Source organism: Myiozetetes cayanensis, unplaced genomic scaffold (genome assembly GCF_022539395.1).
Source record: "Myiozetetes cayanensis isolate MyiCay16 unplaced genomic scaffold, myiCay2020 scf1, whole genome shotgun sequence".
Lineage (NCBI taxonomy): Eukaryota > Metazoa > Chordata > Aves > Passeriformes > Tyrannidae > Myiozetetes > Myiozetetes cayanensis.
The window spans coordinates 68,382,430-68,395,202 of NW_026086604.1; the positions used below are offsets into that span (position 1 = coordinate 68,382,430).

At 43.1% G+C, this 12,773-nt stretch overlaps 1 protein-coding gene across 1 annotated transcript in view; it reads left to right on the forward strand.

The window, feature by feature from the left end:
* Nucleotides 1–950: 950 nt before the first annotated feature.
* Nucleotides 951–12,773, forward strand: part of COBL (cordon-bleu WH2 repeat protein) — a 156,370-nt gene continuing 144,547 nt past the window's right edge. The window contains 1 exon segment of the mRNA XM_050321972.1: nt 951–1,117. Within this exon segment, the coding sequence (XP_050177929.1) occupies nt 1,074–1,117 (44 nt within the window). The 5' untranslated portion in view covers nt 951–1,073.

Consider the following 12,773-nt stretch of genomic DNA (forward strand, 5'->3'; position numbering starts at 1 on the left):
GGACAGCGGGCATGTACCTTAGTAATACCAGCCAGGCTCTCCCGCCTCCAGTCTTGTTCTCCTTTGACAAACAAGTGTAACAGCTGATACTCTGGGGAAACGGCGTGCGGAGGACACTCCTGAAACAACACTCACACAGATTTTTAGAGCTGTGCCTGCGTCGCCGCCAAGGCTGTGCCGGCGGCCGTCCCGCACCGCCCGAGCTGCGGGGCTGCCTTCCCCACGATGGGCTCGTACGGCTGGAGGGAAAACCCGGGAGAAGCCTGTCTTGCCATGCCTGCCCCGTCAGAGCCCTCCAGCCAAAGCCGCTGGTAGTTTTTGTGCCGCCTCCGAAAGAAGAAAAAACATCTGTAGGAACAGGGGTGACGGGAAACATGCCGGAGGTGGCAGCCAGGGTCTGTGCAGGGCATGAGGCTGAGGAAAAGCCTCCGCTCCCCGCGGGGCGCAGCCTCGGGCACAGCCGCCTGGCAAGGGCCGGGTTTGCCAAGTTGGCGGCAAAAGAGGCGGAGGAGGGTTCTCGGAGCTGGCGCTGAGGGCGGCATTTGTCGCTCCTCTCCCCCACCGGTCACCCCATCCCCTCTTCTCCCACGCCGCGGGGGCGGCGGGGGCGGCCGCCCTGGCAGTGCCCACGGAGGCAGCGGCCGTGTTTGCGTTTGTGCCGGCCATTCACATGGAAACCGGCTCGCAGCGCCCCCGCACCCCCGGGCTGCCCGGGCAGCGGCCAGCTTAGTCCCGCTGTGCCCGGCCGTGGTCTGGCCGGGCAGCTGAGCTGTCAATGCCCGGGGTGCGGCTCAGCTTCCCTACCGGCCCGGTAAGACGGGCGGGGGCTGCCCCGGCAGGGCATCCCCGCCCTTGGCCGGGCTGGGCAGCCGTGGGCGGTGGCGGCCCGGGCAGTGCCGCCAGGCGGCGGGGCGGGGAGCGGGGGAGGTGGGGGCGAGGGCGGCTCTCACTCCTCTGCTCTCCTCTCTTCCCTCCCTCTCGGTACCCCCGCCTCCGACCTTCGCCGCTGTCCCACTGCGGGATCGCGTCTTGGACCGGCCCGTCCCCTAGGAAGTGGTGAGGGGGGCCCGGCCATGGAGACCCTCGTGCGCCCCGGGGCCAGCAAGCCTCCCACCGGGTAAGCCTCTCTCCATCCCGCTGGGATCCGGGCCCGGCCGGCCACCGCTCGCCTGCACGGGAGGAGCGGCTCCGGCCGGCGACAGCGGCCGTGCTGGCCGGAGGGCCTCGGTGTGTTCCCTCCCTCCCGCCTGCCTCCCTTCTCTCTCGGGGCGGCGAGAGGGAGCCGGCGCGCAGGTGTCGGCGTCCGGCCCGCTCTGAGTGCAGCCCGGGGGGAGAGGGGGCACGGCGGGAAGCAGGGGGCTGCGGGTAGTGAGCTGGGGTGCGGAAAGGTCAGGAGCAGGAGAAAGTGCCTGTTTCGCCTTTGCCCTGCGGGAGGGGCGCCCCGGCCCGGCTGCCGGCGCTACCCCTCCGGCGGCGAGAACGGAGAGCGGATTGGGTTCGGGGGTTATTCCTGCAGAAGCTGATCGGGACGGCAGGCAGCCGACCCGAGCCGCCGGGGCTGGAAGCCGGGCCACCGACCGGGAGGGAGCCGGGGCCGCGGCGTTTTTGGGGCGGACCCGCCCGGCCGAGGGTCTGGGGCAGCCCCCGCGGCCGCAGAGGTTCTCGCCCGAGCGGCCAGAACGCAGCTGCCAAAAGCCTTTGAAAGGTTTATTCAGCCGTCCCAGCTGTGGGTCCCTCGGCCCGACCGCACGGCCGTGGCAGAGGAAGGAAAAGCGTTGCCCAACTTCCAATTAAAAACGCCGAAACTTGTCCGAGGTTGGTGGGTGACCGCAGTGCCGGCCGGACACAGGGCACCTGCGGACTCTGCTCCCAGTTCCTCCTGCCTTTGGTGACAGGCACCGCTCTCGCAGCACTCTTGCTAAATAGCAGTCAGTCCTAGTGTAAACCGCGGGTGGGTTTGGGGTTTCTCAAGAGAATAAACAAATAAAGAATGTTCCAGCAGTGAATTTATTAGTCCGTTAATTAAACGAGACGAGAGCAACGGCATGCTGAGGTCCTAAGTGATCTCTTTTGTCAGAGTAGAAGCTGGGCAAGTTTTAAGAGCTGTTCTGTCTGCTTGCAGCAATTTACTGCTCTACTTCACACTGCCTGTACGGACTGAAAGAGGCTGTGATTGCTTCAGCTGCGTTTTTATTTTTAGTTCAAATGTTTATGTCATAAATTTATTTTCAACGAAGTAGGAAACAGCTTTAAAGTATGTGCTAGTGGGCTACAGCAGTTTTGTTTCCTTAGTTTGGGTTCAATAGGAAACCTTGTAGTGCCTAACACAGAAAGTAATACAGGGAGCAGAGGTTGAAGATGCCATTGATAGTGCTGTGGTAAGGAAACTGTGTGTGCCACGTTTCTTTGACTTGCAGAGCGTGACATAGCTTGCTTCTCTATTCGTAAATAAAATGCTTAATTCTAGTTGAAAATGAACCTGTTTGATCACGACCTTTTAGGCTTCCAGGAAAAGGAGTACATAGAAGGTGCCTGCCCCTCAGTGTATTTAGTTAACATAAAAGTATAGCTGCTTTCTAAAATTCTGATGAAGAGGAGATCTCTGGTGTTTACACGTGTGCTTTGAAGAGTAACTCAGAGGCAGTGCTGTTTAAAAATTTATGTTAATTTGTAAGTATCCAAAGTTTCAGTAAAGAGTTTGAATTTGAAATGAGAACATGTAGTTAGTGCATCTCACAGATGAACACTGGAGTCTGGGGGCATTTCTGAACAAAACTTCTGAATCCTTTGGAACCAGTTTCATCTGTGTAAATTTATCTACAGCCAGACTTGGATATCACATACAGGAACAGAAATTACAGTAACTGCATTAACTTCAGATTGCTTGTGACATGGCTCAAGGAGATCAATCCAGTCGTAAGGTGCAGATGCACTTGTGATATTGTATAACAGAATGTGTGGGTGCTAATCTGCTCCTGGGGAAGCTGATGGCAGCACTGTCATGTGCACCGAGGGGGGACTGCCTCTTTTATCTGAGCTCTGAATTTCAGCCTTGAAATACTTCTTGTTGCCCTTTCTTGCAAGTCAGAGGTTCCCAGCCTGGATGTGTCACTGCTGTTACATGGGGCTTCACTGAATAGTTCGTAAATCCCTGAGCTGCTAACATCCATATTGGATATCAGTGGATATTTGGGCCCTAATCAGATTTTACTTGCTCAGTGACAAAATCTGCTAGAGTCAGGCAAGTGTGGCAAGAGGACAGCTTTGTCTGTCCTTTTTGGTTCCCCTGTTAATCCAGACGTGAACTGCATCTATGGAGTGTGCTTGGGGACCTTTGGCTGTTCAGGCCGTTGTGACAGAAATACCTTCTTTTCATGGCAGAAGAAATGCCGTACATGGTTCCAGCTTATTGATTGAGTTAGCCTGCAGTTATGAAAGAGAGGTTAAAATGACTGCAGCTTCACAATTTTTAACAAAATTTAGGCAGAGCTGTTTTGTCTCTATGTAAATCATTAACAGCAACATTATGAGCTTCCCTTGTTAAACAGTGAACAAATTTAATGTATCATTTGGTGCAGGGTAGAGTAGCTCTACTGTGTGCATACACAAATAATTTGACTGTGTGTTTCATGGTATGGCTGCTTGAGAATCATGCATTTAAAAGGAGGATACTGTTGTGGGGTTTTTTTGTTTTAAATGGCAAAGGAAAACTGCAGTTTATGCTGGTGTTGCAGGATTTTCTCCATTTCTCAGTTTCAAAAATAATTGCAGACTTCAACACCAAGAATTTTATTATTACTAATTGTTAGGTATGAGTTTTATAAAGCTTTACCAAGTCCATAATGCTTTATTTAATTAACTTTTTTTTTTAACTTATGAAGGTGAATTTAAGACAATCAGTAGCATCAGCAGAAATTAGGATTTACTCTGTGATCATGCAACAGAAGCTAAAAGATAAAAAGAAACTAGTTTAAAATGTACTACCTTAGTTTCTACATCTGCCATTACTTCAGTAGGGAGAGCAGAGATAAGCTTCTCTGGATGTCTTGATTGTTTACTTTTTTGACCATAATATGGCACGACAGACATGCATTGGTCATAAGTGGCCCAGCAGGCTAAAGCCTAAAATGAGAACTTACAAGATCAATTCTTCTCTGCTCTTTAAGAAGACTTGCAAAGAGCAGAGCATCCTCCCCTTTCACTGTGCACATCTCCATCTCCCACAGAAACCAGCTGTTTGTAGGTCTATCTCCATGCCTTTATGTCTGAGCACAGAAAAGCTTCTGCTGGAGTCTGGCAAATGTGGGGAAAGCCTCTATGTTAAACTGGATGTAGGAGCTCTTTTATTTAAGTAGAACCTTTATTTTCTGTGCTTCAACATCCTTCCCTATCTCCCAGGGCCTTACAGTACTAACAAATACAGGCACACATTAGAACACCTGCTTTGAAATGATTTGTCTGCTGGATTGAAGTGATACTGGAAGTCAGGTAGACGGTGTGAAACATCAGTAATATTTACTTGCAGAACCTGTATTGTTATACTCTGCTGTATGTGCAGAGTAGTGGATGGCAAAGGGCAGTTACTGCAGTTAGAAATGTAGAGTAGTAATGTGGTAGAATCACAGAGTGGTTTGGGTTGAAAGGGATCGTCTCATTCGAACTCCACTGCCATGGGCCGGGACACCTTACACTAGACCAGGTTGCTCAAAGTCCCATTCAACCTGCCTTGAACACTTCTAGGGATGGGGACATCCACAGCTTCTCTGGGCAGCCTGTTCCAGTGCTTCACCACCCTCACATTAAAGTATTTCTTCTAATATCTAACCTAAAGCTACCGTCTTTTAGCTTAAAGCCATTGCCACTTATTCTATCTCTGCATAGTACCAACTTTGAAGATTGCTGTCTTGACCAGTTGCAGGACTGATACTAGAGCTTTTGGCATTGTTCTTCATGTTGTGTCCCCATTTGTATCTGCACCACTCCTGCAGTATTCAGTTGACTCTTCTTATGTGTCCACTTGAGACAAGGAGCTTCCCTCTGATGCATTTTTCTGCACCACAATCAACCTTAGCCCTATTTTCCTCTCAGTCTGGGTCCAAAGTATTTCTTTCCATATCAGTGGAGATACATCACATTAAATAAAACTCTGGTAAGAGTGACAGAAGAATTTTTCTTACTATTGCTAAGAATGAAATCAGGAAATTTTTACTGTGTTTTTCAACTCCAGTATAAGTGTTAAGGTAATATACTGTAAGAGATTTGTATTTTCAATCATGACTAATATGTCAGGATTGCTGAAGATAAGGATGCTAACTGTAATAGGAAGCTAAATGGTGAGATAAATGCAATACAATCCAGTCCTGAAAGCTGTTCTTTCTGAATTCTAGCTTCCCATTTGTTATATCTTACTTCCTCCCCCTTTTTTTCATTTCTTCCAGAAATCTTCCAGAAAATGTACCAGAGTAGAGGATGAAATAGAAGGCTTTGTAAAATCTCTTTCATTTCTGGACTGACTAGAATATTCAGGATTTGTGTTGACTTTCCCCATCTTCCAGTCATTTCCCATTATTTTCTTTCCCATGAATAGCTTTTATATTTTTTTTGTCTTGCTCTTTTATGGCACTCCTGCCACTGTTAGATGAAATTGAACCTTCTCTTTCCTACTGTCACCTGCCTTGGTTGTTCTTCATATTCTTTCCCTTGTAATTATAGATTCATTTTTCTGCAGGTTTTGCTCATGTTTTCATTTTTCAAAATTACTAGTTTTCATGGAATCACTTCACCACTCCTCAGGAGGTAGCACTACATTTTGATAGGACAGATTTTACTTACCCCCCCATCTGGGCCGGTGGCACCAATTTCAGGATTCTTCACTAGAGAAGGGCGGGTTGATTACGTTTTGAGCACTCTCATGAGTACACTTTTAGATGATGCTGACTATTACAGAAAAACAACTTCCTAAATATTGAAGTCAGTTCAGTAAATACATGGCTGCTTTGTGTGTACTTAATCTGGCTAGAGATGGCATATATTTCTTTTTGCCGATTAATTCAGATCACAATGCATGATTATGGCCAGAATGAATGGAATTTTTTTTGCCTTCAAAGGAATGAGAGTTGTTTTGAATATCTATATTCATTCTTAAACATCTGTCATCATGTAGACTTCTGTTGTCACAGACCTGAATCATCTTACAAGCACTTATGAAGACTTCCTTACAATATTAGTTTGAGTTAAAGAAATACATGTAGGAGGCTCCATGTTATTTATATGGACAAAAGTGTAAACACTTTTACATGACCAGCTCCAAAAGCACCCAAGAGGCCTGTGTCAGAGTTAGGGAAGTACCTCACTTCTCCTGAATCACAATTCAGTGCCTTAACAAGTATTCCCCTGTGCCTGTACTCTGTTAGCATCAGCAAACACTTGATTTTCTGGCAACGACTGCATTCTGTATACTGCAGCTTTTTGTGTTGCTCTGGCATTGTGATTTCCATGAAAATTGACAGTTTTCACACTTTAATGCTGCTTCTAAGAGATTGAGGGGCCTTTAGAAATTGGTTTTTCCATAGAAGGTTAAGCCAGCTCCTGCATTAGAAACTGGAAAGGGGAAAAGACTTAAAATCTGTGTTTCCAGCTAAAATTATTGTTTAAGGATATTTGAAAAATAGCTGCATTTTCAGCTAACAAACCTTTATTAATATATTAATCCTCTTAATATAGAGAGTGTTTCCAGAGCTGTTAGTTGCCCAGTGAGCCAGGCTGCTTATCATTAAATAAGTGATGCTGGGAATAGTGTATTGTTGTCATAGTTTCAGCATGAGAGTGTCAGTGATGAACCAGGGACTTAACCCATGCCAAGGAGTGAGTCACAAAGCTGCGTGGCCGGGCTGTGCCACGACAGCGCTGACACACAGCATCTCATACCCACTTTAGTCCCCTGGCACCAGAAACAATATATTTTCAGTTTCATGAATCCCCCAGATAATAAACTACCTCAGGTGCTGTGCATTTGTGCTGACTAATTGTCATAGTAAGAGAAATGGGAAAGAAAATGGATTGAGAATGGTTTTTCTATTCATGTTCCTTTGTTCTTACTATAGCTTCCAGATTCAGAGGTGTATAGGGGACAAAAAATTTAATTTATTATTCCTGACCCTGTCAGTTCAAACTGATATTTGCATGTTAAGATGTATTTTGTGTGTTCCTTGGGATATGTTGTATGGAAGAGAGTTGGCAATCTCCTTTGACAGTTTCAGTGATGAAATGTGAGTTACAAAGCTTTCTTTAGTAGTCAGAAAATTATACAATCCAGATATACTTTTTTTTAAACATCATTAAAGCATGTAGGAAAGGTGGAAATGAAGTGGGTTTAGGCTGCCCCCAGGTACTTGCAAATCTGCAGTAGATAGACTGCATTTTTGGATCTGGTTCTGTGTTCTCCAATGTCTTGTTTCATTAAAGGTGGTTGACCTGTGCATAAGTATTTAAGGCTGCTCTGTGAGTTGTTCTGCCTCTCATTCTCTCTGTATATTGCTGTGGTATATGCAAAGTTGAACAGCTCAGTAAGGTGTGATGGAGAGTCCCTCACCTAAGTAATCAACACCCAGGTAATTAGGGAGATCTCTTACAGAAAACCCACATTCAAGGACCTATTTGGCACAGAAAGGAGTGAGGATTAAACCCACAGTAGCCTTTACTATACTGAATTGCCAGGACCACCCCGCTGCCTGGAGCCTTCCTTTTTTCTTCAAGCAAGAAGCCAGGCAGATGTAAGCTTCAGTATTCCTGAAATTGTTGTGTTGGAACTGGTGTTTCTATAGCAAACTCTTACTAGTGATTTAAGGGCTAGAGAAAATACAGTCTTTCTGGGCTACATTGGTTTTGTGGTACTAATAATGAAAACTTCGTTTACTCAACAAAACAAACAGATAATGTGCAAAGTCATCCCTCTGTCATGGAACTTGAGCAAGAAAATTACATTTTGTATTATCAGTGTTCTAAATATAGCTACAATATAAGGTTCAACAGTAAGTACCAATCCAAAAGTACTTAATCAGATAACTGTTACTTTACGTTTTCACCAAGGGTGACTAACAAGCAGTACAACTCTCTGTTTGCCATGCCTGCTTTCCTCTCCTGTGTGTTGGGTTTTATTTATGTAAAGGAGTGCTGATCTAATCAACTGTTACTGAGGTTTTATTGTGAAGTTGAGCCGAAAGGGTAGAGCTCTGTTGTTTTTCAGTAATCAAGGTAATTAATGATTTATTTCTTTTTGAAGGCCACACAAATACATAGAGATTTAAAATGGGTAACATTAACGGCTGATGAGATGCTTTCATAATTTTCAAGGGCCTGAGTATGAATGCACCATTGATGATCAGTTGTCACCATCTCCCAGGCTGTTCCTCTTAGTCTGCTAATCCACCTTTTCTCTGAAAAGGCAGGGGGTTTTTTAGGGAGTGAGATGTTTCTTCTTGGTATTTGAGCAGGAGTTCGCCCTCTGAAGCTGTGTGAAGATCCCCATGCTGTAGTGCACATAAGAACCACCAGCTACAGAATCATCTTTGTGAAAGCCAACTTCTGCAGGGGCACAAGAAGAAAGCTCTGTTTTATATTATCTAGATTACTTTTGTTTTAAAAATTTGTCTCTTCCTTCCTGCCCCACGTATCTCACAGTGGGCATTCTCTAGTGCTCGCCCTGGGGGTCTGTTGGGTCCTATGACAGCAACTTTCTGAGCTAAGAGAAAATAAACTAGTGAAATCTGTTCAAGACCCTTTAAAATATTCATCTTTTATTTTTGTTGTGTAGAGCTATTTTGTGGCATAACAACAATTACTTTTCCCCTGCTTTAGTAGGTTCCAGAAATATAAAAAATCCAGCTTATTTTATAATAAAACATATTCTTTCATTTTTTTTCTAACTTCTGTGCTTAGATGGCTTCTCTTTCTGCATTTTAATTTTTATGTTTGAGGTTGGTATCTTGCATATGCAGCAAAAATACCACCTAGGTAAATACATCGAGCGTGGCATGTCTAATCTTACTGTGCACAGAACATGTATTTTTCCTTCTGTTTTTGTCTGAGTTTGCCAAGAGGGGAGTCTCCAAAATCAATAAACAGTTTCAGACAAATTGGAAGAAAAAAATGTTTTCTGTGCTTTTCTTCGATCTCTGCTCTTGTGACAGTGCTTTATTTCTGAATATCACAGCAATGTTTCAGGGTGTTATGGAGGGAATATCTTGGTGTGGATCCAGCTTCCTTCTGTTTCTTTTTGTGGTTTTGAGTTTAGTTTTATTTTTCTGTTTTCTTTTGAATAACTTCTGATGGTACTTTTGGTACCAAGCCTATGCTTTTATGGATACCAAATAAATTACTGCTGGGTTCCCTGGGGGTACAGCTCATGTTTCAGTGTCAGCAGGGTTTTCTCTGCTTTAACAGACCTGGTGGTGTTGCTTGTGGCTGTTTGGACAAATGCTCCCTGTAGGATAGGACTTTGTTTTTGGGAAGGACGGCCTTTGGCTTCTGCCATGATTAAAATCTTGGTACTGCGACACCTTCAGGTGCTCCTAAGAGTGACTCTACCAATTCGTTAAATACAGCTGCATATAGGTCAGACCATGTTGCTAAACTGCTGATGTTGTAATTAACACAGTTGTTTATTTTGGTTGCTTTTAATTATCTGTGTTTCTTTGGCTGTGTTGAACTGAGAGTCACTTGGTCACCTCATAGCAACGAAGAGCAGCATTGTATGCTAAAATAATGTTATGATGTCAGATGTGCGTAAACTTGTGCTTTTTTGAGACGCAGACTTTTTACAGTCTTTTTGAGACATGCAGTCTTGTTTTATGGCTCCTTAAAGTCTGTTGTGCAGCTTCATTCCCTGTGTAGGGGCTTGTTCAGCGAGGGACAAACTAGGACCAATTTCTGTCCTCACTGAATCCCAAACCCTTTATTTACCCGAGGAAGCTGTGGATTCTCCAGCACTGGGCTGTAGGCCTGTATGTAGTCATAGTAGACTTGCATGAGACCAGACCAGCTAGGGGATGATAGGGAGAAATCAGTGTACAGGAAATCATTCTCTAACTCCATCAGGTCTTTTGTAAACCAGAAGATATTTTTACTCCTGTGCTTACATTAGTAAGTCAAGGATTGCTATCTTCAGATCAAGTCTGTTATTCCTGAATATAATGTTCTAATGTGGAATTACTCATTATTAAACTTAGCTTTTCCATTGTGAGACAAACATGACGTATCCATGTGTGATAGACAGAAAGTCCAGGATCAAACTAAATTAAAATAGAAAAAACCTCACCTTTTATGTGGCTAATTACAGAACAGAATTTTATCTTAAATTAAGAGATTTGTGGATTTTCCAAATTACTGTGTATGTAGGAGAAGGATAAAAGTTATACTGCAGTTTTATGTAATGAATTTAACTGGCTGGTTTTTTCCTTTCATGTCAAGTCCTGTAGATTGTACCAACTTTGTGAAACTACCTAGAAAGAGACTACCTAAGCACAACCCTGTAACTGTATGTTGATGATTAAACCATGTCATGATGACACTTAAGTTGCTTTTTATCCTAACTTCTAAGCAAACACTTGAATTCCCTTTCCAACTGTTAGACATATTTGTGAGAAACAAGGGAATACCTTCCTGAAAGAGCAATTAGTTATTCTGCAACTAGAATTTACCCAGTTTTCAACTTCACAGGTGTCAGGAAACATTACTGTTCTGAAGAACATTAATTACAGTTTTGGTCAAGAATTCATCTTTCTGAAGAAGACAATTTGTGAATTTTGGAACTATTTGAATATCAGTGGCTACAAGCTGCTATTTTATTTCTTTGCTTTTAGTAGTTTTGTTTCACAAATAATAAACAATGTCTCAGGGTATATTAGCACTTGATGCCAGGATCAAAATACAGAATCTTCCCTCTCCTGACTGAGATGTAGTGTTTCTTTCTAATTTTTTTAAGGTTTTCTATCCTCCGGCCTCATATAAGACAAACCAGAGTCTGTCTTGGACTCTGTTGGGACAGAGTTGGAGAGTCTGCTTGCACTTGCCAGAGAATAAAGTGCAGCAAAAGCACTGGCTAGCTGTTTAATGCAATATTGGAAATCGTACTTTGATCAGCTGCTCTGAAGCAGCTTGAATTTATTTGATCTGTTTAGCGTGGAGGAGACTGGGCATGACTATGCTCCCTTTGCCTTAATATTCAGTTCTTGAGCCAAAGGGCCCTGTGTGGCTTGGTTTTTCTCTGTTCCATTTGCCAGGCTGTGTGCAAATATGAAGCAGCTTGGCTGAAATCTCTGGGTCTGCTCCTGAATCAGGCAGGTGTGAAAGGGACCAACATGGCCTTCACTTGGGCAGATCAGTGAAATACATGTGGATGCACACTGATCTTGCTGCTCTAAGGGGTTCAGGTTAATATTTTATGTTAAAGTAACAAAAATTCAGTATCTAATTATAAAAGTTGTTTCTTGTTTATTATTGTGTATTATCAAATTAGCCATAGTTATTTTGGAATTAAATCTCTTTGCATTCAAGTGGTTAAATACCATACTTTCTCCTATTAAAAGAAGATCCAGGTCTACTGGAAAGTATTTTACACATACAAAACTGCCTGAAGTATAAAACCTGTTTATACAGATACCGTGGATTTCTTGCCATAAAAAGCACCGTAAATTCCCCATGCTGCTTCATTTTCATAAGGAGTTACTTGGAAAGCATTGCCAGTTATTTATATACTAATTTGCTACCTGAGAATAATTTCAGATTTTTAAATTCAGTTTGATATTGAAGTGATAGAGAGGAAAAAAGATCTTAAACTATTTCATACTTTACAGTTTAGCTTAAATTTACCTGGGAAGAAATTGGCAACACTGAAATTTTTAAAAATTTATTTAAAAAAATTTTTTTTTGTGGGTTCAGTTTACCTTTCAACAAAAGTGGTGTATGTATGAAGAGTTTTGAGTCATTATTTTTTAATGTAAATTCCCACTTACCTGTATTGTTACAAGATAAAAAATTCTGTTCTGTATATAAAATATTAAGCAAGTAGTCTCTGTGTGCAAAACAAAGGTGCCAGATTCGAATAGCAGACCAAGCTCTCTTCTGCCATCGTTTGAGAGGACATAAACATCATCCTCCAGTACAGATCAACCCTTCAATGAATGATCCTAACAACTGAAAAGGGGAAATACATTCTCTTGCTTCTTCTTTAGAGATTATCTTTTGAGCTTCAGACTTTTGTTCAATTTTGAAGAAATAACCTAGACTATTTTCTTTTTTCTGAGCACATGGTAACAAGCATGTCACTAGTATGAAGATTTTCCTTCCCAGCTTGGCTGGGAAAGAGGGTAGGCAGAGTTACTTGAGAAAACATGATGTGAAAGCTCAGATTGCAAAGAAGCCCCTCATGCCCTGCTTAGCACCTGGCTATATCTGTGCAACAGTATTCAAATATTTATAAATCTTTTCATAAGCATTGTTTATTTGAAGACAAAACCCCAAATCAGCAACAGGGGTTTTCCTGTATTAAAGTGCTTATACAAAGTATTATTTGTGGTTAAAAGCTCAAAACTCCCTAGAGAGACTTTTCTCAATTTTCTATACTACTTCTTCATTTTACAGAGGAAACCATCACTGACTGTAGAAAAAAACCCTTTAAGTACAGAGGCATTCAATTGCACTATAGTAACTATGCAGTTAAGAGACTAAAAATAGTAACTCTTATCTTCCAGCAACCAGATAGCATTTTTTACAAA